At 38.3% G+C, this 26,610-nt stretch overlaps 4 protein-coding genes across 4 annotated transcripts in view; 3 read left to right on the top strand and 1 right to left on the bottom strand.

Moving 5' to 3' along the window:
- Positions 1–26,610, bottom strand: part of LOC140934033 (tetraspanin-17-like) — a 97,860-nt gene that overhangs the window by 50,301 nt on the left and 20,949 nt on the right. The gene's annotated exons all lie outside the window — the stretch shown is intronic.
- Positions 1,104–3,048, top strand: LOC140934089 (uncharacterized). The gene is made up of 3 exons (XM_073383773.1): positions 1,104–1,122; positions 1,964–2,331; positions 2,652–3,048. Exons 1-3 carry the CDS (start codon positions 1,104–1,106, stop codon positions 2,823–2,825), a joined length of 561 nt encoding a protein of 186 aa, XP_073239874.1. The 3' UTR covers positions 2,826–3,048.
- LOC140935472 (uncharacterized) lies at positions 4,636–11,387 on the top strand. Its single transcript, XM_073385019.1, has 7 exons — positions 4,636–4,837; positions 5,698–6,014; positions 6,337–6,502; positions 6,627–6,943; positions 7,261–7,426; positions 7,550–7,866; positions 10,992–11,387. The coding sequence occupies exons 1-7, from the start codon at positions 4,651–4,653 to the stop codon at positions 11,163–11,165; spliced, it is 1,644 nt and encodes a 547-aa protein (XP_073241120.1). The 5' UTR covers positions 4,636–4,650; the 3' UTR covers positions 11,166–11,387.
- On the top strand, positions 13,735–21,901 carry LOC140935471 (calcium/calmodulin-dependent protein kinase type II alpha chain-like). The gene is made up of 3 exons (XM_073385018.1): positions 13,735–14,455; positions 17,751–17,873; positions 20,475–21,901. Exons 1-3 carry the CDS (start codon positions 13,766–13,768, stop codon positions 21,099–21,101), a joined length of 1,440 nt encoding a protein of 479 aa, XP_073241119.1. The 5' UTR covers positions 13,735–13,765; the 3' UTR covers positions 21,102–21,901.

Below are 26,610 nucleotides of genomic sequence, written 5' to 3'. Positions count from 1 at the left end.
ATAAACTTTCTTCACTGGCTCAGAATTAGTTCTTCTTACTCGCTGTGAAGACTTCGTTTGCTCGGGTGAGTTGTTCTCTTGGTCAATTACCACGGGGTCGAAAACACTATGATTCGTCCTGATCTTTCGTCCTCTGAACTGAATTGGTTCCGACTAATCGTTACGTTCTTCTTTCTTGACCGAATATCCCAAAACTCCTCAAGATTACTCGTCACAATTATGTATATTTAATTGTTACATATTCCAAGCATATTTGTCCTAACGCTAGTTTCCTTCTTCTTGCCCGAAATCAAAGGAGAAGCCGCCCGAAGGGCAAAACGCGTCACTTCAATTTGCCATTTTTGATTTGGCGGAGGAGGGGGGTCTAAATTTTTTATTTATTTTGTCTATTTATTTCAGATTACAAGTAGGTCATATTTTGCAGTTATATGAAGTACTAAACGAATATTTGTTTGTTTTAACGTCTATGTGCTTCGCACTAGGCACATCAAATGTCTTAGAGTTTAATGGCAGTTGAAACTTAACAAGGATCGGTATTTTTAAAGCCTTTATAGCTGGTATGTTGTATGTCTAAGAAAATTTTTATGAGCCCGGGATTACTAGAATACACTAAAAAGAGAAGACCATATGTATGTAATTCATAAATTTTCAAATAAGCTCACGGGCTAACACTTTGTAATGATGTATCAGAATATTAAAGAGCTATAAAAGATATCTCTTCTAACAAGAAAAATCGTGTTCTAGAGCGGGAGACTTCCGAAACGCGGCAAGGAAGCAAAAAGTGTTATTCCAGTGACTCATAACCTCGAGCTCAAGAGATCCAAACACACTGAGAAATCTCTTGAGAAACCACTCGTTACCAAATGATTAACTCTGGAATTTCTTTTATCGCTTTCTTCACGATTTTTTTTGCTTTTAAGTGTGTTGTCAGCGCCAACAAAACTAACGCCGGAACAAATCTGAGCAGTCAAAGTTACAAAGACAAAGGAATCGTCGCCGAAGGAAACAAAAATACTGTAAACTTGTGCCATGACAAAGAAATTAAAACTGCTCTAAGTCAGATACAAAAGAGTTTAGCCTCCTTGGAAGAAAAGATTTCCGCAATGCATCCGAATCGACGTGGTAAGTAATACTTACTGGCTATATTTTTCTGTGTGTAAGCTATAGTGTAAGGCGACAAAACAGTCAGGAGTCTTACATTGATGCCAGCGAGGTGACCCTTTAGTGTATTACTGAGTGATTTGTTGAGGACCCGAGTAACTTCTTTACTTTTTGTCTAGAGTTTTGAACTGAACGGCCTTAGGATGAGTTCTTTTTTTTTGCGGACTCTGTTTCAGACATTTGTATAAAAAAATTTATGAAATGAAAGAGGATCCTTAAAAACTTACATTCTCAATAGAAACATATTTCCCTGTTAAGTATTATTGATGTTTTTGCACTGAATCATCTTAACCAGCTAGTAAATGCTTAGCCCGAATTTCAGACGATTACTTCCAGTCGTTTTTACACCCTCAGTAAGTTGTCTTCGGTTTTGATTGCGCCCCTGTAAATAAAGCCGAACTTTTAAAAACTCAATTCGGTAGACTTTATATGTTAGTCTGTAGGTTTTAACAATTTGTAGTTGCATAGTTTTAAAGCTCTTATTCATGTTTGTAAGTTATAAAGTGAGACCGAAATTAATGAAATAGTTTTACCAATTTTTAAAACTTAATTTGTTCTGTAGTGATGTATTATGGTGGTTGGCGTTGGTTTAAAGTTTAACTTAACAACAGATGATGGGGGTCCGTTTAACAGAAGAGTCACGTTTAAAGTTCTATATTGATACTACATGCTTAGTTTTGTCGGAGTATGGCTTGAATTACCGTAGACAGTACTGTCCACACTTTGAACGGTTTTGAACGGTTTTGAACAGTTTTTTGTTGAGCTAAGCTTATAGCCTCAGTCAGCTGGTTAAATATTGTAGGGTTGAGGCATGTTACAAATATCACTCAAATTTTTTTTCTGTCTTCTAAAGCATGCACGTTCGACTTCGAAACGGGCTTGAGTGGTTGGAAAAGGACTGGAACAGCATTTAACAATCAACCTACCTACGGTGACAATCCAACAGCTCGCAATAGAGGACAACCTGCCAAACAGCAGGGGGACTGGTGGATCGGAGGGTTCGAAAACAGGCCATCCAAGGCAGCAAAACCTGGAGCAGTTCAGGGAGATGGTCCCCAAGGAACTCTTGCTTCCCCGTTCTTTAAGATCGTTGGCAAACGGATCTCATTCTTAATTGGAGGAGGCTGTGACATTAAGAAAGTTCGTGCTGAGTTGATTGTTGATCACCAAGTAAGACAGCCTGACAGACTTGCTTTCAGTTTTTAGTTTGTTGCGGTTCACTTCATTTTCAAACTCTGCTGGGTAATATCGTAATGGGTGCAACACCTAGCCATTAACTATATATATATATATATATTTTTATACTCTACGAATGCCTAAGGGTATTTTGCTGAAATTTTTCTGATATGAGACAAAATATTTCCGAGGTTAATGAACATTGAAAGTTCAGAGTGTCTTTCACATGTTGCAAAAGACTCCCTTAGCTTGTCATCAGTCAGTTTGAGGGGTCTTTTGCAAGAAGCTGAATTGCATCTGCCTCTCTTTTTCAGGTTGTCAAAAGTTCTACTGGTTCATGTACTGAAACCATGTCTCGCAAATTGTGGGACGTTCATGCCTTTGTTGGTCGAACAGCACGTGTCAAAATGGTGGACTACAGCAGTGGCGGATGGGGTCACATCAATTTTGATGACCTCGGAGGAGATATCAGCTGTGGGCAAAAATAATCTCGTCTCACTACTTCGGTTTTACCGGATCTCAGTATCGTACTTAAGGGAGTAGATACGAAAAATATGATAAGATAAGGGGGAACTTGTTAATCAAAGTAATCGATTAGATTTAAGGAATACGTAACTGAACATCTAAGGATACCATTAAATGTTTTTCTGTTTCTGGCAGTTGAACTGTAACTGATGTATTCAAGAAATAAAGGTTTTAATTATACCTCAATTGTATGGCGTTTTAAACTTTGTGATGACTTTAGAATAGAATATTATGGTTAAATATCGATCACAGTCGCTTTACACCTATCCCTTCCATGCATGTATCCATTTTTGTTTTTACTGATCAACAATATTTCCTGATGACTTTTTATCATTTTTCTCAGAGCTCTGAATAAACTTTTACAATAGTTTATCATAATCCTTCAAAAACATTATTTACGAATTTATTGGCTGTAATTTTAACTAAAAAATTTACAGATATTTTATGGAAATGTGTTCATAGGAGAAGAGACGTGACTAACAATTTACTAATCACGGCAAGAGACTTCCTCGGGAGAGTTTCATATTATGCTTACATGTACAGATGCTCGGTAGTGAATAGGACGAAAGGTTCTTGTACACAGAAGTCTTCCTCTCATGCGCGCAAAGGAAGGAGGGAAGGGGAGAACAGACGACACATCGCTTCGCTTCTCTTCCTTCTCGTTCCCATGGTCGTCTGCGCTCCGTCACTAGTCACTCGCAATTCTCGCCTGAAGATGATGCAGACGCTCCCATGTATGACAGAAACCCTTCTTATGAATATCACTGGGAAAAAAAGACATACAAGCTATATCTGACTGACTTTTAATCCAATGACAACGACCAAGTCAAATTTGAGCAGCTAATTTACCATAACGTTTCTTTAAATTCCCTTCAATTTCCCTCATTTTTGGCAAAATAGTTTGTACAGTAATTAATGCATTGTAATGCACTGAATTAGATCAAATGTTTTACACTGATTCAGAGCCAACGAGAGTGAATCAGTCCTATTTTTTTGATTTATCAGAATATTAAAGAGGTATAAAAGATAGTTTCCTAACAAGAAAAATCATCTTCTAAGCGGGAGACATTCAAAACTTGGCACTCAGGCAAGTTAAGGAATGGGTTCAAAGGTTAAAAAAAAAACCCACAGGGAATGCAAAGATCCTTGTTAATGACGCAGAAGGATCCAAGTAAAGGGTTCCACAAAATTATGATAAAACATATCTCACTAAAACAGTTTTGGAAAATTCATCCCAAGCATCAAGTGACATTCCTTGGACCATGACGTCACAAGGCCTGTTTTCTCAAACGGGGCAAGGTTGTTAAACTTCAGCCTAAAAATACTTGTCATCAAATTGTCATCGAAACTGTCTGGATTGTCAGGTATCCTTGCAAGGTGGATGAAAGCTTCTTGAAGTCTTTTATAAGTCACGTGATCTGCTTCTCTTTATTTCTTAATCCTTGCTCCACTTAGGCATACATGCAGGGCTATTTCATTTCCTTTCCCCCGTTTTAATTTGAGCACTTTGAAAGTTAACGATCATTTGCAAGTTACATGACCAATATTTCAACAATGAATATGTCACAGATTGTTAAGGCCACCGACAAAACTGTTTACCAAGTTTCATGAGAACTGATCAAAACAATCCGTTTCAAATGCCACTTCGCCAAGTTATGCAAATTATGAGGTGACCTATGCCTTAACATGCCTGAGTTGGCAAGCAAGTAAAAGCGTTTTTCCAATGACTCATAACCTCAAGGGATCCAGACGCACTGAGAAATCTCTTGAGAAACCACTCGTTACCAAATGATTAACTCTGGAATTTCTTTTATCGCTTTCTTGGCGATTTTTTTCAAAGGAATCGCCGTCGAAGGAAACAAAAATACTGTAAACTTGCGCCATGACAAAGAAAGTAAAACTGCTCTAAGTCAGATACAAAAGAGTTTAGCCTCCTTGGAAGAAAAGATTTCCGCAATGCATCCGAATCGACGTGGTAAGTAATACTTACTGGCTATATTTTTCTGTGTGTAAGCTATAGTGTAAGGCGACAAAACAGTCAGGAGTCTAACATTGATGCTAGCGAGGTGACCCTTTAGTGTATTACTGAGTGATTTGTTGAGGACCCGAGTAACTTCTTTACTTTTTGTCTAGAGTTTTGAACTGAACGGCCTCAGGATGAGTTCTTTTTTTTGCAGAATCTGTTTCAGACATTTGTATAAAAAAATTTATGAAATGAAAGAGGATCCTTAAAAACTTACATTCTCAATAGAAACATATTTCCCTGTTAAGTATTATCGATGTTTTTGCACTGAATCATCTTAACCAGCTAGTAAATGCTTAGCCCGAATTTCAGACGATTACTTCCAGTCGTTTTTACACCCTCAGTAAGTTGTCTTCAGTTTTAATTGCGCCCCTGTAAATAAAGCCGAACTTTTAAAAACTCTCTTCGGTAGACTATAGATGTCAGTCTGTAGGTTTTAACAATTTGTACTTGCATAGTTTTAAAGCTCTTATTCATGTTTGTAAGTTATAAAGTGAGACCGAAATTAATGAAATAGTTTTACCAATTTTTAAAACTTAATTTGTTCTGTAGTGATGTATTATGGTGGTTTAACAACAGATGATGGGGGTCCGTTTAACAGAAGAGTCACGTTTAAAGTTCTATATTGATACTACATGCTTAGTTTTGTCGGAGTATGGCTTGAATTACAGTAGACAGTATTGTCCACACTTTGAACGGTTTTGAACAGTTTTTTGTTGAGCTAAGCTTATAGCCTCAGTCAGCTGGTTAAATATTGTAGGGTTGAGGCATGTTACAAATATCACTCAAATTTTTTTTTCTGTCTTCTAAAGCATGCATGTTCGACTTCGAAACGGGCTTGAGTGGTTGGAAAAGGACTGGAACAGCATTTAACAATCAACCTACCTACGGTGACAATCCAACAGCTTGCAATAGAGGACAACCTGCCAAACAGCAGGGGGACTGGTGGATCGGAGGGTTCGAAAACAGGCCATCCAAGGCAGCAAAACCTGGAGCAGTTCAGGGAGATGGTCCCCAAGGAACTCTTGCTTCCCCGTTCTTTAAGATCGTTGGCAAACGGATCTCATTCTTGATTGGAGGAGGCTGTGACATTAAGAAAGTTCGTGCTGAGTTGATTGTTGATCACCAAGTAAGACAGCCTGACAGACTTGCTTTCAGTTTTTAGTTTGTTGCGGTTCACTTCATTTTCAAACTCTGCTGGGTAATATCGTAATGGGTGCAACACCTAGCCATTAACTATATATATATATATATATATTTTTATACTCTACGAATGCCTAAGGGTATTTTGCTGAAATTTTTCTGATATGAGACAAAATATTTCCGAGGTTAATGAACATTGAAAGTTCAGAGTGTCTTTCACATGTTGCAAAAGACTCCCTTAGCTTGTCATCAGTCAGTTTGAGGGGTCTTTTGCAAGAAGCTGAATTGCATCTGCCTCTCTTTTTCAGGTTGTCAAAAGTTCTACTGGTTCATGTACTGAAACCATGTCTCGTAAATTCTGGGACGTTCATGCCTTTGTTGGTCGAACAGCACGTGTCAAATTGGTGGACTACAGCAGTGGTGGATGGGGTCACATCAATTTTGATGACCTCGGAGGAGATATCAGCTGTACAGGTTTTGAACGGTTTTGAACGGTTTTTTGTTGAGCTAAGCTTATAGCCTCAGTCAGCTGGTTAAATATTGTAGGGTTGAAGCATGTTACAAATATCACTCAATTTTTTTTTTCTGTCTTCTATAGCATGCATGTTCGACTTCGAAACGGGCTTGAGTGGTTGGAAAAGGACTGGAACAGCATTTAACAATCAACCTACCTACGGTGACAATCCAACAGCTCGCAATAGAGGACAACCTGCCAAACAGCAGGGGGACTGGTGGATCGGAGGGGCCGAAAACAGGCCATCCAAGGCAGCAAAACCTGGAGCAATTCAGGGAGATGGTCCCCAAGGAACTCTTGCTTCCCCGTTCTTTAAGATCGTTGGCAAACGGATCTCATTCTTGATTGGAGGAGGCTGTGACATTAAGAAAGTTCGTGCTGAGTTGATTGTTGATCACCAAGTAAGACAGCCTGACAGACTTGCTTTCAGTTTTTAGTTTGTTGTGGTTCACTTCATTTTCAAACTCTGCTGGGTAATATCGTAATGGGTGCAACACCTAGCGATTAACTATATATATATATTTTTATACTCTACGAATGCCTAAGGGTATTTTGCTGAAATTTTTCTTGTGATATGAGACAAAATATTTCCGAGGTTAATGAACATTGAAAGTTCAGAGTGTCTTTCACATGTTGCAAAAGACTCCCTTAGCATGTCATCAGTCAGTTTGAGGGGTCTTTTGCAAGAAGCTGAATTGCATCTGCCTCTCTTTTTCAGGTTGTCAAAAGTTCTACTGGTTCATGTACTGAAACCATGTCTCGCAAATTCTGGGACGTTCATGCCTTTGTTGGTCGAACAGCACGTGTCAAATTGGTGGACTACAGCAGTGGTGGATGGGGTCACATCAATTTTGATGACCTCGGAGGAGATATCAGCTGTACAGGTTTTGAACGGTTTTGAACGGTTTTTTGTTGAGCTAAGCTTATAGCCTCAGTCAGCTGGTTAAATATTGTAGGGTTGAGGCATGTTACAAATATCACTCAAATTTTTTTTCTGTCCTCTAAAGCATGCATGTTCGACTGCGAAACGGGCTTGAGTGGTTGGAAAAGGACTGGAACAGCATTTAACAATCAACCTACCTACGGTGACAATCCAACAGCTCGCAATAGAGGACAACCTGCCAAACAGCAGGGGGACTGGTGGATCGGAGGGTTCGAAAATAGGCCATCCAAGGCAGCAAAACCTGGAGCAGTTCAGGGAGATGGTCCCCAAGGAACTCTTGCTTCCCCGTTCTTTAAGATCGTTGGCAAACGGATCTCATTCTTAATTGGAGGAGGCTGTGACATTAAGAAAGTTCGTGCTGAGTTGATTGTTGATCACCAAGTAAGACAGCCTGACAGACTTGCTTTCAGTTTTTAGTTTGTTGCGGTTCACTTTAGTTTCAAACTCTGCTGGGTAATATCGTAATGGGTGCAACACCTAGCGATTAACTATATATATATATATATATATATATATATATATATATATATATATATATATATATATATATATATATATATATATATATATATATATATATATATATATATATATATTATAAAATAACTGAGATAGTACGCGTGATCTGATTGGTCAAAAACCTATGGTTTATTATACCGGTAAACCCATAGAAAAAGGCATCCGGACCACGAGCCCTAAACAAAACCGGCTATTGATCTGCAAACAACGATTTTAGAAAGGCTAAAAAACAGAACAAGTTACTTACCCAGCCCTTCTTAATATTAAAAGCGTTGGTTTCCACATTTTATTACTGAGCGTCACAATTCGCTACTGCTATAGCTTTGGAAATTATAAAGTACAAAGCTGAAAAACAGTTTACATTTCACGACGATGCCAAATCGCAGACAAAGACCACAACTGTGTGAATTTCTGGTGTAGAAAGTCTCTAGGAAAACTTAACGATGTGCCAACAAGCAACAAAACGGATAGTTTTAGCATTCTTGATTTATTTTATCTCAAACTTAAATTTCTTAATGAAAGAAATTGTTCCAAAAAGAGATCTCTGATCAAGATATGGTACATGTACAAAATCGGCCGCTGTAAGTTGTAAACAAGCTGCCAACGATGATGAAAGATGTCAGAGTTTCGGGCTGGTTTTTTCCAACATTTGCACAAATTATTCGGTGATATCGATGCCATAACCTACCTCAAACCACCTCACTTCACGAATCGACAAATATTAACGCCAATATGTGGCTACGGCAAAGAAACCTTTCTCCACCACTGACATATTTCCATCGGTCGCTGTACGTGCATATAAAGTTACATGCGACAACTTCGCAAATGCAGCCACGTCGTTACCGCAGCATTTCTTGATCATAATAAAGTCCAGAAAACAGATCTTAAACCACTGCGGCTTGTTAAAAGTGAATGAAGTCCTCTATTACAATAACTGCAAGATCCGTCTGTAACAACGAAATTCTTACGGATCGACTCAACAAAATACAGCTGCGTACAGTCTGATGTTCAATTAATTCCTACTTCTGTAGTAAACAAACCATGAACGTATTCTTTCATTGTACGTTCGCATGAATATGTGTTGACTTTTCCTGTAAAACAGCTTTCATAAGTTATCATGTAATGAGTGCAAAAACTCGTGTTTTGAAGTGCTGCTGTTTGTTGTTTGACTGAACTGAGTTTTGAGAAAGTTCAACGCTATTAAATCGTGAGTCATGATTGGCTTATGATGACTTTAGAGAGAAGACGTGACTTGATCACGGTACTAGAACCATATTTTTTACCTAAAATACTCCATTCTACTAAAAGTTATTTTATAAATATATTTAAGCAATAGACCACACTTTCTATGGGTTTACCGGCGTGATAACCCACTTGGGATGTTGGGAGAACACTCGAAAAGCTTGTAAATCACTCGCCTTCGGCTCGTGATTTACAAGCTTTTCTCGTGTTCTCCCAACATCCCGCGTGGGTTATCACGCCGGTAAACCCATAGAAAGTGTGGTCTATTGCTTAAATATATTTATAAAATAACTTTTAATAAACTTTTAGGTAAAAAATATGATTTTAGTACCGTGATCAAGTCATGTCTTCTCTCTAAAGTCATCATAAGCCAATCACAACTCACGATTTAATAGCGCTAAACTTTCTCAAAACTCAGTTCAGTCAAACAACAAACAGCAGCACTTCAAAACACGAGTTTTTGCACTCATTACATGATAACTTATGAAAGCTGTTTTACAGGAAAAGTCAACACATATTCATGCGAACGTACAATGAAAGAATACGTTCATGGTTTGTTTACTACAGAAGTAGAAATTGATTGAACATCAGACTGTACGCAGCTGTATTTTGTTGAGTCGATCCGTAAGAATTTCGTGCTTACAGAGGAAACTGGCAGCTATTGTAATGGAGGACTTCATTCACTTTTTACAAGCCGCAGTGGTTTAAGATCTGTTTTCTGGACTTTATTATGATCAAGAAATGCTGCGGTAACGACGTGGCTGCATTTGCGAAGTTGTCGCATGTAACTTTATATGCACGTACAGCGACCGATGGAAATATGTCAGTGGTGGAGAAAGGTTTCTTTGCCGTAGCCACATATTGGCGTTAATATTTGTCGATTTGTGAAGTCAGGTGGTGTGAGGTAGGTCATGGCATCGATATCATCGAATAATTTGTGCAAATGTTGGAAAAAACTAGCCCGAAACTCTGACATCTTTCATCATCGTTGGCAGCTTGTTTACAACCTCCAGCGGCCGATTTTGTACCATATCTTGATCAGAGATCTCTTTTTGAAACAATTTCTTTGATTAAGGAATTTAATTTTGAAATAAAATAAATCAAGAATGCTAAAACTATCCGTTTTGTTGCTGGTTGGCACGTGGTTAAGTTTTCCTAGAGACTTTCTACACTAGAAATTCACACAGTTGTTGTCTTTGTCTGCGATTTGGCATCGTCGTGAAATGTAAACTGCTTTCCAGCTTTGTACTTTATAACTTCTGAAGCTATGGCAGTAGCGAATTGTAATGCTCAGTAATAAAATATGGAAACCAACTATTTTAATATTAAGAAGGACTGGGTAAGTAACTTGTTATGTTTTTTTTAGCCTTTCTAAAATCGTTGTTTGCAGATCAATAGCCGGTTTTGTTTATTGCTCGTGGTCCGGATGCCTTTTTCTATGGGTTTACCGGTATAATAAACCATAGGTTTTTGACCAATCAGATCACGCGTACTATCTCAGTTATTTTATAAATATATATATATATATATATATATATATATATATATATATATTTATACTCTACGAATGCCTAAGGGTATTTTGCTGAAATTTTTCTGATATGAGACAAAATATTTCCGAGGTTAATGAACGTGGAAAGTTCAGAGTGTCTTTCACATGTTGCAAAAGACTCCCTTAGCTTGTCATCAGTCAGTTTGAGGGGTCTTTTGCAAGAAGCTTAATTGCATCTGCCTCTCTTTTTCAGGTTGTCAAAAGTTCTACTGGTTCATGTACTGAAACCATGTCTCGCAAATTCTGGGACGTTCATGCCTTTGTTGGTCGAACAGCACGTGTCAAATTGGTGGACTACAGCAGTGGCGGATGGGGTCACATCAATTTTGATGACCTCGGAGGAGATATCAGCTGTGGGCAAAAATAATCTCGTCTCACTACTTCGGTTTTACCGGATACCAGTATCGTACTTAAGGGAGTAGATACGAAAAATATGATAAGATAAGGGGGAACTTGTTAATCAAAGTAATCGATTAGATTTAAGGAATACATAACTGAACATCTAAGGATACCATTAAATGTTTTTCTGTTTCTGGCAGTTGAACTGTAACTGATGTATCCAAGAAATAAAGGTTTTAATTATACCTCAGTTGTATGGCGTTTTAAACTTTGTGATGACTTTTTAGAATAGAATATTATGGTTAAATATCGATCACAGTCGCTTTACACCTATCCCTTCCATGCATGTATTCATTTTTGTTTTATCAATATCAACAATATTTCCTGATGACTTTTTATCATTTTTCTCACAGTTCTGAATAAACTTTTACAATAGTTTATCATAATCCTTCAAAAACATTATTTACGAATTTATTGGCTGTAATTTTAACTAAAAAATTTACAGATATTTTATGGAAATGTGTTCATAGGAGAAGAGACGTGACTAACAATTTACTAATCACGGCAAGAGACTTCCTCGGGAGAGTTTCATATTATGCTTACATGTACAGATGCTCGGTAGTGAATAGGACGAAAGGTTCTTGTACACAGAAGTCTTCCTCTCATGCGCGCAAAGGAAGGAGGGAAGGGGAGAACAGACGACACATCGCTTCGCTTCTCTTCCTTCTCGTTCCCATGGTCGTCTGCGCTCCGTCACTAGTCACTCGCAATTCTCGCCTGAAGATGAGGCAGACGATCCCATGTATGACAGAAACCGTTCTTATGAATATCACTGGGAAAATAAGACATACAAGCTTTATCTGACTGAGTTTTAATCCAATGACAAGGACTAAGTCAAATTTGAGCAGCTAATTTAGCATAACGTTTCTTTAAATTCTCTTCAATTTCCCTCATTTTTGGCAAAATAGTTTGTACGGTAATTAATGCATTGTATTCACTGAATTAGATCAAATGTATTATACTGATTCAGAGCCAACGAGAGTGAATCATTCCTGCTGTTTTGATTCAGTAAAGGATACTGAGAAATCGTAACTGCAAGATTAGCTGGAATTTCCCTGGAATTTAAAGCTGAAATTCAGTCACTCCAAGTTTTGTGTACCAACAGAATCGACAACAGAAAAAATACGTCTAGCCATGGGCTATAGCGAACATGGGGTTCGACTAAATAAAGGTTACATTTTTGCGTAATAAAGCCGAATTGCTCACATTAAAGTACACGGGTAGAACTGACCAGAAACGAGAGATCACCCCGTGAGAAATTCATCTTTATTGAACAAAAATTTTGCCGTTATTATTTAACGCTTTTTCTTTCTTCCTCTTTCTTTTTTTTTCTCAATACACACTCGTTTTTTTGTTTATTCATGATTGGTTTGCATTGATAAAGTGTTTATGGAGGAAAGGGAGAAAACATGTTCCGAACAATAGTACAGTCCCTGCAGAGTAAATATTATTAGAAACCATCTTCTTCGAAGGAATAATTCATGCGAAAACTACTGTAAAAAAAGGGAAAGAAAAGGAAAAACGAGAGCCTGGCTGGACACCAGATCTCTGATGCGTGAGATAAAAGAACAAATAATTGCAATCACAGGTTCAATAAGGACAAGTTTGACTCTCTTTAAAGGATGGGTTTTTGTCAAGCAAATTCAATGCCAGATTCGTCGAACGCTTTATATGCAAAACTGATGAAAACTTGACAAGAATTGTCAACACTGTGGTCATCTTATTTTCACCACTCTGTGGAAGAGCGGCTCTGAGGTTGGTTCACTCAACAACTGTTCACTCTCTAATGATGCTTTACATGAAAAATGCTTTTCGATTCGTTTCTGTGGTGCAGACCTCTTTAAACAAGAACCAGACAGTCAAAAGATACTGTAATCAGGGGCACCCAACATCAATTTTCGTAAAATATCTGTTCGGAAGACGATTGTAACAAGACAATTTGTTGTAAAATTTCTTTCTTGCCTGCCTCTCCTAGGATTTTCGAACATCTAAAAAATGGCATAATTGCCCATTTTTATCGTATTTTTGTCCTAAAAAGGTCACCTAGAATTTTCGGGAGCCTTTTTTCTAGCTGAAATTTTCGAAAAGGTGAGTTTCGATCCCCATAAGTTTCGGATCACTGGAATTTCAGCTAGGAAATCCGAACAAGTGTAAAATGTTTAGGGGATAAAAATATGCCTATATCTACAGTTTAAATAATAAAACTTTTTTTAATAATGCTATGTTTAAGTGGTTTTGAACTATATTCTCGTTGGTTGCCCCTGTATAATGTAATCCGAGCATCTTAGCATTATCTAACAATGAGCAAAATTTTTGAATTTAAAAATGCGAGCATAACCTATCAAAAATAGTTTTAGAACAGTTTCATTTTTACATTGTTTTCACCTTGGAGGTCAAAATTGGCGGAAAACAATTTGCTCCGCAAGGTTCCTCAATACACGTATTTCTAGTTAATTCGTTGCTTCGAGCGAATGAGCAATGTACTATTTCCGGCCGGGAATAGCTGATACCAGTCCCTTCTCTTCCGGTTGTACTCAATCAAGAAATTGAGATCAACAGTTCGAAAAAATGGCGTCTACAGCGAGACCATTTCATGATATGTACGACATAAAGGAGGAACTGGGTAGAGGAGCTTTTAGTATAGTTCGCAAATGTGTTCTGAAGGAAGGAAAAGTCGAATTTGCGGTGAAAATTCTCGACACGCGTAAGATGACCTCTCGAGACGTCCAGAAAGTTGAACGAGAAGCGCGCATTTGCCGAGCACTCAAGCACCCGAATATCGTCCGCCTGCACTCCAGTGTTATGGAAGAAGGTTTTTATTACTTGGTGTTCGATCTAGTCACTGGTGGTGAACTATTCGAGGAGATAGTAGCTCGGGAATATTACAGTGAGGCAGACGCTTCACACTGTATTCAGCAAGTGCTACATAGTATACAGCACTGTCACGAGCATAACATTGTACACAGAGACTTAAAACCGGAAAATCTTCTCCTCTCTAGCAAAGAAAAAACAGCTATCTGTAAACTGGCGGATTTTGGACTGGCGATCGAGGTTGACAATGATAAATTGGGGTGGTTTGGTTTCGCTGGAACGCCAGGCTATTTGTCGCCCGAAGTTCTGAAGAAAGAGCCATACAACAAAGCCGTAGATTTGTGGGCCTGTGGTGTTATTCTCTACATCCTTTTGGTTGGCTACCCACCGTTTTGGGACGAAGATCAACAGAAGTTATACGCTCAAATCAAGGCTGGGGCTTACGACGTAAGTAAATAAATGTTGTTGTATTTTGTTTTTGTTCAAGGGTAATCGATATATAAGCTTTAGCTTGCTAGCAGAGACGGTTTCGAATGCCTCGTACTTATCAAAAATCATCGCCGATGTTTTTCAGCTCCATGCAGAGAAAATGATCATAAAGATGTATTTAGATTTTCTATTTGAGAACGACTTAGCGACTGAATGAAGAACGCGACTTTTGTTTGTACTGGAGATAAATGACATTCACCGTTTAATTTTTTGCCGCCTTCATTTTCCGGATCGATTTCTCCGCTGAAATTCCTCCCACCAAAAAGAATTTTATTTTGTGTTCGGTTTCTCTAATGATACTTTATTCGCCGTAGAGTGTAATGGGCATCAACAGAGTAAATTGTTTTGTGAGATTCATCTATTCGTTGCCGCAATTAACGAGGTATTGTTCCTCGCATCCATAAAACACCTGGCCCGGTCAGAAAGAAGTAAATTTTAGAAAAATATCATGTATATTTACCACACAATCGAAGCCGTGGGAAAGATTGAGGATTGATTTTACGAATCGGGATTTTAGAACGAAGGTCATTATTGATTTACCGAGATAAAGCTTTGTTTTTTGTTGAGAAACCCTTCGAAAGCTAGACAAAACCACTGAAAATTTACAATTAGCCACAACAGTAACAAAGAAGGTAATAAATGAAACTATATGTCGTTGACGCGGCTTCAGCGCTATTAATTTGAATTTTCAAGTCAGGATGAATTCAATATTGTGTTAATTTTGATTGATGTAAGTCGATATACATGACAGGTTCTTAAAATATTTAATATATCTTTGAATCAGTGATGAATAATATTATCTTGAGTACCCGCAACAAGATTTTCTGTTGCTAAATTTTTCTTTTTGTCACGGAGAGCAAACTAATGAGCTTCCATATTGCAATTTGCGATAGTGTTATATTGTAACCTGTTAGCAACGGAGCTATCATAACACTTAGAAGAATTTTACCAAGTTATTTTAATATAGTCATCTCATTTTTGCTTTTTCACTGACTGCATCATATTTTTTCGCATTTTATTGGCAACTGCTGACAGAAAACTTTGGAAACCAGTTATAGCAGCTTTTTTTTCAACAAAAAATTAATGGAACTTATAAAAATCATTTTGGTCAGTATACCCTTATGGGTGGGGAAATATTGGATGAATATTTGTCTTTGCAGTTATGGTTTCCTCCTCAATTGTCAAATTATGATTGTTGTTTGGTAAGTGGCTTTCATCATGAAAATCATTATCATTAAAAAAAGTGTGAGGGAAAAAAACCTTTTTAATGTATCTTGAGCCCAATCTTAGCATATATGTCATCAAATAGAAATTCATCTATGCTTAGAAGTAATTGTGTCTGAGTTTAAAAGTTTGATCCCACTATGCGCGAATCATTATCATTATCATTAAAAAAAGTGTGAGGGAAAAAAACCTTTTTAATGTATCTTGAGCCCAATCTTAGCATATGTCATCAAATGGAAATTCATCTATGCTTAGAAGTAATTGTGTCTGAGTTTAAAAGTTTGATCCCACTATGCGCGAATTAATGACCAATCATTTTGATCTCAGTGTTACTGCAATCTCCATCAGTGCAACTTATCATGATGATCTAAACTTTGCATAAATTAGTCATGTACCTCATTGAAATGAGTCATATAATAACAATGTAACATGCACAAAAGCAATGTGCCACAGGTGGGTTGAGTTTATGAAATTATGAATATATGAAAATCATATAATAATGTGAACTGCAGAGTGAAGAATTATTTGAAGGAAGATCGTCACAGTTATATTACGCAACTTAAGCAGTTGTGAAAAGAAAGCCTGAAAAAAAAATTCAGGCTACATGTAGTCCGGGAAAAGAAAGAAAAGCCTGAAAAAACTGGTAGAGCGCTGCACTGGTATCACAGAGGTCAAGGGTTTGAATCCTGTACAAGCCTGAATTTTTTTCAGGCTTTCTTTTTGCAACTACATAAGGTACGTATATAACTGCCATGATCTTCCCTCAAACAATTCTTCACTCTGCAGTTCACATAATGATTTGCATATATCATAATTTCATCAGCATCCTTTCACGGGTTTATAACGAACCAATTCAACAACTTTCTCCCAGTTGGCTTGTTAGCTTAATTGGTAGAGCACTGCACCAGTATCATAGAGGTCAAGGGTTCGAATCCTGCACAAGCCTGAATTTTTTTCAGGCTTTCTTTTCGCAACTGCAGAAGTTGCGTATATAACTGCGATGATCATCCTTCAAATAATTCTTCACTGCGCAGTTCACATATATGATTTTCATATATTCATAATTTCATCAGCATCCTGTCACGGGCTTATAATGAACCAATTCAACGACCTGCTCCCTAGCTTAATTGATAGAGCGCTACACCGGTATCGCAGAGGTCAAGGGTTCAAATCCCATGCAAGCCTGAATTTTTTTTTCAGGCTTTCTTTTCTCAATTGCGTAAGTTGCGTATAAAACTGCGATGATCTTCCTTCAAATAATTAGTGGGTTGAGTTTGTTTTTGGTTCTCTCCTTTGCTCCTAGAGGTTTTTTTTCATGTATCCGGGGTTTCCTGGTTTTCCCTTCTCCTCAAAAACCGTCATTTCCAAATTCCTATTCAACCAGGTATCAGGTAGACAAAGTGGATGTGCCATTTCTAAACCATTATTATTAATTTATATATTTTATTTATTTACCTCCCTTCCCTTGGTCCTGTTCCTCACCTCTTCCCTATTCACTGAGGCCCTGTTGAGGCAAAATTCCGACAAGTGACATGGACTTAAAACAGTGACTTAGGACTACAGATGAACCTCTCTAGAGCGGCCACATTAGAGACAGAAGAAAGTGGGCGTTGGAAAGTGGTGGCTGTTGTAGAGAGGTTTTAAACAAGAGTCAATTGTCTGCCGGGACAAAGAAAGTGACAGTTGTAGAGAGGTTAAGCCGTTAGCAGAGGTTCGACTGTAGATGAAATGGCGACAAATGACATAAAGATGGGTGTGCTTCAATTGTTATTTCCCATTGCTGTCACACTCATCACCATACATCACCAAACCCAAAAGAAAGGAAAATATAATTTAAATCTGGGACGAAATTGAACCATAACAGCTTCATATTCCCAACTTTGCCTGAAAATGTTTTTTGTAATAATGGGTATCTACTGAGAAGTGAATGTTTGTAAAAATTGAGTCTGTCATCTTCAGTTTTAACTGAAAAGATTAAATTTTTTACTTCAAAATACGTGAAAAGTTTTTTTTTTCATCATGTTCACAGTTCCCATCTCCAGAATGGGATAGTGTGACAGAGGAAGCAAAACTTCTGATCAAGAAAATGCTGACAGTGGATCAAAGTAAGAGGATCAATGCAGCGGAAGCTCTTAGACATCCTTGGATTTTGGTATGTTGTTGTTAAGTAATCACTCGTCTTTAGAGATCTTCAGAGATAGTTGAAATCTTGGGTGATGGTGAGACCTCAGTTTTTTAACCTTTCCCGCTTCAAAAAAAAAAAAAAAAAAGAACTTGTCCTTAAAACGATCTTTTTAAAGCTTTTCTACGCCTGGGGAAATTTCATTTGGTTTTCGTTTAGACTTTTCTAGACCTTTAGTATAATATACCGGTACATTTGAGGTGAAATGAAAATTAGAGGGAATTATCTTGGGGAACAGAAACCTCGACTCTCATCAGTCAAGACCATTTAAGCTTGAGCGACTAGTTTGTTATATTTTTTTCATGTTTTAAGACCCTTACACGTTTTTTCCCAAGTTTGACAAGAACCTGAGCCAAAAATGACGTCGTCCACATTGAGGGAAAGAACGCCTTTAATTAAACTTTTCGTTAATTACTTAGCAGTTATCAACATCTGATCACTTTTAAACTTTTTAATAGCAACTTTAATGATTTTATGGCGCTCGTTACGGCGTTGTTGAATTTTTACAAACAGCTAACGGGTCCACGTCTAAGTGAAAAAACAACGTGTAAGATTAAAAGGTCTGTTCAGTACATTTTCACTTGATGCATGCCTTGACCTTCACTCTTTCATGTAAGCAACAGACCAACCTTCTTTTGGTTTACCGGCATAATAAACCCATTCGGGGATGCTTTATAAAAGTTTCAGCCGTTTGAGTCCTTGCAAAACCGCGCATGTAAGGACGCCTGGGGATCGTAAGGTGGTTTCACTGCGGACGGAACGCTCGCGTTACTTGCGTAGGCCTAGATGTTCGAAGGCCGATTAGCGCTATAAACCTAGGGTTAAATTTTAACCCGAGTTTCTTTTTCTTTTATTCAAAAGCATTTTCCCAGACAATTTTCTCTCTTCTCTTTAGAGCATCCAATCATCAAATTGTAGGCAAAAAGAATAAAACTGAATTTGCTTCTCAAGTTTTTATACCTGAAATCAAATTTCGCACAAACCCTGGGTTAACTTAACCCTGCTTTGAACCTACCCCTCCCCTAAGCCAACATTTTGCCCTAAGTGAGAAGTAAGTGTTAATGTTGGCTTAGGGGAGGGGTAGGTGGGAAGTTTCCCAGAAACGTATAATGAGGGAATTTCCAGCTATAGCTAATGAGATAAGGGATTGACCATTAGAACACTTATGGGACGGGGGGGGGGGGGGGGATGCGAGATGGGCGAAGTACAAAAAAAATATTCGCGGAAAGGAAATTAAAGGAAAAAAGTCATTTAACGCCAAATAACCCTAAATAATATTCATGTTAAGGCCTTTAAGAGAATTCATGCAAAGGAAACGTTTTCGAAAAAAGTTCGTGCGGCTCGAAAATTCCCCACCCTCCCCATATTAAACTTTTCTAATGGTGCGTCCTTAAGCCTAGTTAAGCTTAGTTTCAAGCGAAGGAAATACTACGGAGTCTATGGTATATAGTAGATAAAACTGCCGGAATATTTCGTGCGAATGTTCGTGAGCAGAGCAGGTAAAACTGTAAGACTGACTTTGTGTCCTTGTCCTAAAGTTCTTGGTAGTGCCCGATGGACGCTCTTCGATGAATTCTGACTTACGGAAGAAACACCTTGTGAATGACCATCTTAATTACCATATCCAACCGTGGTAAAAGTATTGAAAATAATAAAACGTTGCCTGGCGTCCTCAGGGACAAATGTATAAAATTGAAACCCGCGATAAACAGTAATCAAGCAGATACTATTAACATAGAAGATCTTATGATATCACAAAGACAAAAATACTGTAAGTTGTCTTTTATCCTGTTTGTAATCAATCAGTGTCTTGGTTAGTTATTCCAGGTACGTTGTTATCGACACGATTCTTCAACCGTCCAGTCCTCTCTTGTTCCCATTCTTTCGATGTTCGCACCCTTATATTGAAAAATAAAAAGAATACAATAACCCTGAGATAAGAGATCTGCATTTGTAGACAAGATCTCTGCTTAATATTGCTTTGTGGTCGTAAAATTCACAACAGTTATTTTCCTGTCTCACAATTTACATACTGTACTGAACTAGAAAAATTCGTAAGTTTTTTGTATTTAAAATTCAGGTATCTCAAGGAGATTTTTCGCGGATGTTGGCAATTTAACTCTTCTTTCCACTTTTCCTGATCTGCCTCTTAAAATGAAACAAGCCAAATTTTGCACGTCCTTTAGTTTTTCTTAGTGAGTTTGAATTACCGCCTTCTTGAATTTTGTCGCTAATTGTGCAGAGTGCTTCGTGGCCGCGAGATTGACTCACTGTCGTCCATTGTTTACGCACCTGCTTCGAAAACAAAATCGCTTTTCGAAAAAAAACTTGATTTCCTTCCTTTTTACTTGTATCAGTGCTCTGCGGTGACGCTTACATCTGAGCTGTTTCGATCTTTCACAACTTATACGCTTAGTGTTGACACAAAACTTAAAAATCACGTTAGTTTTTTTTTTTTGTATTGTCTGTGGTTATAGAACGCAGTAATAACACCGTGATTTAGGTTACTCTCGGCGTTCTTAAGCGCGTGGGATCCAAACGTATTAATTTTCCTTGAATTTAATATTACAGAACCGTGAGCGAATCGCCTCCAAAGTTCATCGTCAAACCACCCTCGATGGACTAAGAAAGTTTAACGCGCGACGTAAACTCAAGGGCGCCATTCTGACCACACTGTTAGCGACACATAATTTCAGTGGCTCTAGGAAGAAGAAAGAATCAGATGAAGATGTGATGGCGACGCATCCCGAAGAAACAAATGGCTCTTCTCAAAATGCGACGCAACCGCCCTGGAAGGTTCAGAAAGAGCAAGAGATCATCCGATTGACACAGCAGCTGATTACGAGCATCACCACCTTAGATTTTGACACCTACAGCAAGCTCGTCGACTCGCATGTGACAGCGTTTGAGCCCGAAGCGAATGGAAATCTCGTCGAAGGCGTCGAGTTTCACAAGTTTTACTTCGATAACGTCTTGCGGCAACGCAACGCCCCTACGAATACCACTATTCTGTCGCCGCACGTGCACATCCTTAGCAGCGACGCGGCGTGCATTTCCTACGTGCGTTTGACGCAACGCATTGGAAGCAACGGAGAGCCGGTGACAGATCAATCAGAGGAGACTAGAGTATGGCAGCTAAAGAATGGCCATTGGGTAAATGTTCACGTTCATAGGTCTAGTTCTGGAAAAGGACGTTAGAATTACAACTCAGTCATATCTAATTTACGAACTTTATTACATATTATGAATTAACACACGAATTAGGATGTGTTCTTCAATCTATTTACAGGCAGAGTGGTTTAAAATTTAAGTTGTCAAAATTAGTACTTCGGTATAGCGCGGTCTTCTTACCACGAGAAATTTCAACTCGCCTTTCACTGAAAACCACTAATAAATTACTGCTATAAGATTTAATTATATTGCTTGTTGCCATCTCTATAGCAAGCAAGAATATTTTGTCATAAATTAAGCTTCTCATGAAATTCTATATAGATTTATTGTTCCATATTAGCACCAAAATTTCAATTATATTTTAATCTGAATCTCTCTGCTTATTTTTAAATTGGTAGGCTTAGTCAGCCGAACTGGAATGACTTTCACTGTAAGTTATCTTGAAATATAAATTATTTATTTCTAGGCCAATAATCTATCTTAAATTAAATTTGCCAGTCAGTATGTCAAATGTGCTTGCCTTTGATCACAGGGAATCTATATTGGGCTATTTCGTAGTAGAGTAATACAAATTTTGTGAGATCAAAATGTCAAGAAGTGTGGCCAAGCCTTCGATTAAAGACAGCGAGACAGGCATGCTAAAAAAAGATAGAAAATATGTTATTCATTTATTTGTTGCGCAAAGACACGCCAATTTGTAGGCCTTTCTAAATAACTAGGGTGATTGGAAATAGGGAGGAAAAGACTAAGGTTGTCACAATTGTAATGGTATTAATTGATAGTTAAAATTGTGCATAAATTAAATATTGTTTTGTCGTGTTGTTTAACCGGTTTTGATCAGACCTTGAACGTAGTGCTTACATAAAGGAAGCAGTTAGAACTATACTGTTATTACGACGTTGACGGCAACGAGAACTTGACGAAAAAAAAAATAGGTTGATTAGGCAAAACAACAACTTTGCACGTGCGGCAGACTTTTTTTCGTATATTTCTTTGCCCTCACGGCACGACAACGACGTGCAAATACCTAATTTCACGTTTTATGGAGTACGTAGACAAGTCCCGAAGAAATTTTCTTTCTGTTTCTGAACTTGGATATATAGTTCCTTAGGAATTCAATTCCAGAAGAGTTCGCTTGCATTTGACAAAATAAGCGAGTTGGAATAATCGCGATAGCCCTCGCCGTCGTGGTATCTTAACCTCCCCACCGATTTCTTTACTGATTTTGAGAAAAAAACCGACTGTTTCGCAGTCTAGGTATCTCTGCGTACACCGCTTCGCCACTATTAAGGTGGCTCCGTTATTAATAAAGGCGCATGGAGGTATGACGAACTTTCCTTCATAACTTTTTGGTTTTAACGCGATGGCTACGAAACTTTGGGAAGAACTACAGATATTCAGTAATATAAGAATTAATCCGAATCTAATGGTGGCAAACATTTTTACTGAAATAAGCGTTTAAGTGGACTCTACTGTTCAAAGAAAATGGTGTCTAGTAAAAAATTTTGCTGATATTCTTTACTGAAATTTCTGGAATCGGGTTTCATTGATATGATAAGTATGCCATATATATTTCATAGAAATCGTTGGAGCAAAAGTCCGTAACTAGAAAGTCGTTCGAAATTCAGCAGTGAAATTGGTTTGGAATTTCGAAAGCGAATTGCTCTGAAGTAGAAAGAGCCACCAATTCAAATTTTCGGGACAAGTACAGTCAACTCTCGCCTTGTGAACACCCCGATGATACGGACAGCAGCTAAATCCGTGGCAAAAATAAATTACAGACCTTTGATTGAAAAACACTCCTTCTATTACGGACTCTCGCTAATGAGGACACTAACTCGAGGTCCCTACAGTGTTCGCTTTAACCCTTTAGGCCCCAATATACACATACAAATTCTCCAAACTGATCTCTATACATTTCCATAAAGAATGAGTTGAGAGAATTTAATAAAAGATCAAAGCATTTTCTCTTAGGTGATCATTTTATTAATTCTCATAACCTAATCTTTGACATTGTATGGATATTGTTAGGAGAAAATTGATGTTGGTCACTATTGGGACTTAAAGGGTTGAAGGGAGTTGACTGTAATTCTAATGTTTGGTAATTCTTACAACTAGAGCCAACTGCCGATCGTGCTATTCTTTAAAAGGTACTCTTAAACTTTAGGAGCCCTATAAATTGCTCCAAACCTTGCTCTGCAGTCGAATGGCTTGTTCCTCGACATTTCTGAAATATATTTCAGCAGTTTTGGGTGAGGTTCCTCTTACATACATTTTAATGAATTGCAATGCATCTTCATCGGTTTTACTGCTGTGCGTTGCTCCCAATTCAATCAAAGCTCAGATAGAACTGTCGAACACCTCTGTTTATGAAAACGAATTTAGCTCGAGCGACGGTTCTGCGATTAATTCGCACTTCAGCCCGGGGTGGAGGGGGGGGGAACGACAATGATGCCCATTCCTGCGAACCGAAATTTATCATAATGCAAAATAAAATTATCGAGAAAAATACTACCCGTGTTTGAATATAAAACTCTGTAAAATTTTCTCGACTTCTTTCCGTCTTTAATGGATGGGTGGTATATTCTTATTATTCCCACCAGTTGAATTACCAATCATAAAGGGCTGGTTTGTGTCTCAGAGCTATGCCGGCTGGAGTCCTGCATTCGTGGCAGATTCATCCATCTCAGACAGGTCTGAGGGTAGACGCCAGACGAAGAATCATCACTCATAGCGGTCCAGTTTGTATGTCCCTGTGACCCAGTGAGTCATGCTGGCTGGAGTCTTGCATTCTTGGCAGATTCATCCATCCCAAACAGGTCTAAGGTTAGACGAAAAATCACCACTCACCATGGGCCAGTTTGTATGTCCCTGTGACCCAGTGAGCTATGCTGGCTAGAGTCTTGCATTCTTGGCAGGTTCATCCATCCCAGACAGGTCTAAACGCCAGACGAAAAATCACCACTCACGATGGGCCAGTTTGTATGTCCCTGTGACCCGGTGAGCTTTGCTGGCTAGAGTCTTGCATTCTTGGCAGGTTGATCCATCCCAGATAGGTCTAAGGGTAGGCGCCACACGAAGAATCATCACTTATGGCGGTCTAGTTTGTATGACCCTGTGACCCAGTGAGTTATGCTGGCGGGAGTCTTGCATTCTTGCAGGGTTCATCGATCTTATGCAGGTCTAAGGGGAGACGCCTGAGATGGAGAGAGAGACCGTTATTTATTCATATTCATTCATATTCCTTCCTTTAGCACCTTCCATCATTTGGGGCCCTGAAAAGAATAGTGTTTTGGGTAAGGAGTAGGGCTGACAACCTCAAACTAGAACTGTTTTGTTGCGGAAGCTTCAACAATTTTAACTTTAACAAGAGTGTGCCTAGCTGTCTGTAACCCAACATTTGGCAATATGGGTGTCCAGCTCCAATTTTTTTCTATTTTTTGAGCGTATTCCTATTTTCCCCCATTTTTTAAGCTAAAACCTCCTATTTTTCCTCGTTTTCAGTTGGTGAAGCCAAAGTTTGCAACAAAATTGAAAATGGGATTAATTATAGTTGCCCCGCAGGGATTTCGCGCGTATATTAAGGAAAGTACTTACAGTTGAAATATACAGTCAGTATACCAGAAAAAATCTCGATTTGGGGCCGCGAGGAATCGGTAGGTAATGATGACGTTTCTTTTGTTCGCGCCCGCTTAAGAGATGCTTAGGATGACGTAAAACAGAAATTCCCGAAGGGACCGCTTAAGTACATTTTGTGACATTTATTTATTATTATTGTATTTTATTGTATACTTCGATACTCTTAGCGTTAATTACGCGTTATCAGTGACAATCTGTGGAGCAGCTGTTGTGAAAGTGATGACAAAAAGACACTCGTTAAGCGCAGATGAAGTTATAAGGTGCATATAACTGTGTATATATAAACACTTGGAGAGTTTGCCAGACACGAGTCCACAAATCTTTGATTGGAAACAATTTGCCACACACTCTTTCTCTTAGACTCGCTACAAGTCGACCTCTTGGCGAGCGGAGCGAGCCTCTTTCGTTCCCCGCCATATGAAATCCGACGAAGGACTTTTTGAAAGTCTATCTTTCTCTCTCTTTGGAGGAATAAGACTCAGTTTCAAACAAGCAAGACGAGTGAATCAACGGCTAGCTTATCTCCAGCAGAAAGATGGACGGTTACAAGAATTCGCCGACAATCAAATTCTGTGATGACTTATTGCCTACTCATAGATGTCCTTCCGGGGATAAATTTTAAAAAAAAGGCTAGAACGCGCAAGCGTGAATTGATCACACCTGTTAATTTTTTTCTTTCCATGACCTCTATTGCCCATTAGAGTTCTGTTAACAACTTTGTTATATTGTTACTTTTTGTATAATTTTCTAGTGCACCTACATGTATTGTATGTAGTGTTATAGTTCTCGCGACTATTGAATAATATATTGTATTGTGAGATGATATTTATAATACACTTAATTGAAATTCATATAAAAATATAGGAACCTATTTTAAGAACCTTGGTAGTCTAAATTTGCTTTTTAAGTACCATTTATATAAGAACCTGTTAAGGCTAAATTAAATAATCCAGGTTCTTATACGGGGGGTTTTACTGTATCATTCTGATTACAGCGTAACTGAGCCAATAAACTAAACGTTACTGATCATTTTCACTTCTTCTAAACCGTGAAAGTTGATCTAAATCCTCCGAACGTAGAAACCGAGGACTCGTAGCCCTTATTATAACCCTGATGGGGTGCAGGGAGGCTAAATATCTACGTCGACGAAAGTACTATTGATTTTCGTATTCTTTTTAATACAAACTTTCCTAATTTTCCTATTTTTTCAATACTGAGTTTCCTATTTTCCGATTTTTTTGAGCTGCCATTCTGCTGGACACCCTGAGCGATTTAACTCCACACTAAAACTAGATTCTGTACACACTAGGCGACAAGTTGCAGCAACAAGTCGAGACAACAGATCACTCCGTGTGAACAGGTCGGGCGACTGATCGGACAAGTTGCAACAAAATGTCGTGGCGACACATCGCAGCGAGAAATCGCTTTGTGTGTACTGGAGAGATTTTGTGAAAATCTTTGTCTCTGCAATGGAATTTTGTCGCCGCGACAACTCGCATAAATTCTGTCTGATTTGATTTTTTGCAACATGTTGCTGCGACAAAATTATGTTGCAGAGACAAAGATTTTCACAAAAAATTCTCCATTTACACTCGAAGCGATTTGTCGCTGCGACGTGTCGTTGCTACATGTTGCTGCAACTAGTCGCCGGACCTGTTCACACGGAGTGATCTGTCGTTGCGACATGTTGCTGCAACTTGTCGCCTAGTGTATACCGACCATTAGTGAGTCCACTATATGAGACTCTGAAGGTGCGTTTGTGAACGCATCGAGACAACTCATGCGTTAATAGCCACACGAGCACAATTTTTATATCCGTTTAAGTGCTTAACGACTGACGATTTACATGTGGTTTGCGAAAGTCATGATCAATTATTTTACCATAATCGTTAATATG

This window comes from Porites lutea, chromosome 4, assembly GCF_958299795.1.
Source record: "Porites lutea chromosome 4, jaPorLute2.1, whole genome shotgun sequence".
In the NCBI taxonomy this organism is placed as follows: domain Eukaryota; kingdom Metazoa; phylum Cnidaria; class Anthozoa; order Scleractinia; family Poritidae; genus Porites; species Porites lutea.
Note: the sequence above shows the minus strand (reverse complement) of the source record. Positions and strands in the feature narration are given on the sequence as shown.

What these genes read in the sequence shown, in the direction of transcription:
- LOC140934089 (XM_073383773.1), top strand. An exon ending in AGTTGATTGTTGATCACCAA is followed by an intron (nt 2,332 to 2,651) that starts GTAAGACAGCCT and finishes TCTCTTTTTCAG; the next exon opens with GTTGTCAAAAGTTCTACTGG.
- LOC140935471 (XM_073385018.1), top strand. Translation starts at nt 13,766, where the DNA reads ATGGCGTCTACAGCGAGACCATTTCATGATATGTACGACATAAAGGAG. An exon ending in TCAAGGCTGGGGCTTACGAC is followed by an intron (nt 14,456 to 17,750) that starts GTAAGTAAATAA and finishes TCATGTTCACAG; the next exon opens with TTCCCATCTCCAGAATGGGA. An exon ending in TTAGACATCCTTGGATTTTG is followed by an intron (nt 17,874 to 20,474) that starts GTATGTTGTTGT and finishes TTAATATTACAG; the next exon opens with AACCGTGAGCGAATCGCCTC.
- LOC140935472 (XM_073385019.1), top strand. Translation starts at nt 4,651, where the DNA reads ATGATTAACTCTGGAATTTCTTTTATCGCTTTCTTGGCGATTTTTTTC. An exon ending in AGTTGATTGTTGATCACCAA is followed by an intron (nt 6,015 to 6,336) that starts GTAAGACAGCCT and finishes TCTCTTTTTCAG; the next exon opens with GTTGTCAAAAGTTCTACTGG. An exon ending in AGTTGATTGTTGATCACCAA is followed by an intron (nt 6,944 to 7,260) that starts GTAAGACAGCCT and finishes TCTCTTTTTCAG; the next exon opens with GTTGTCAAAAGTTCTACTGG.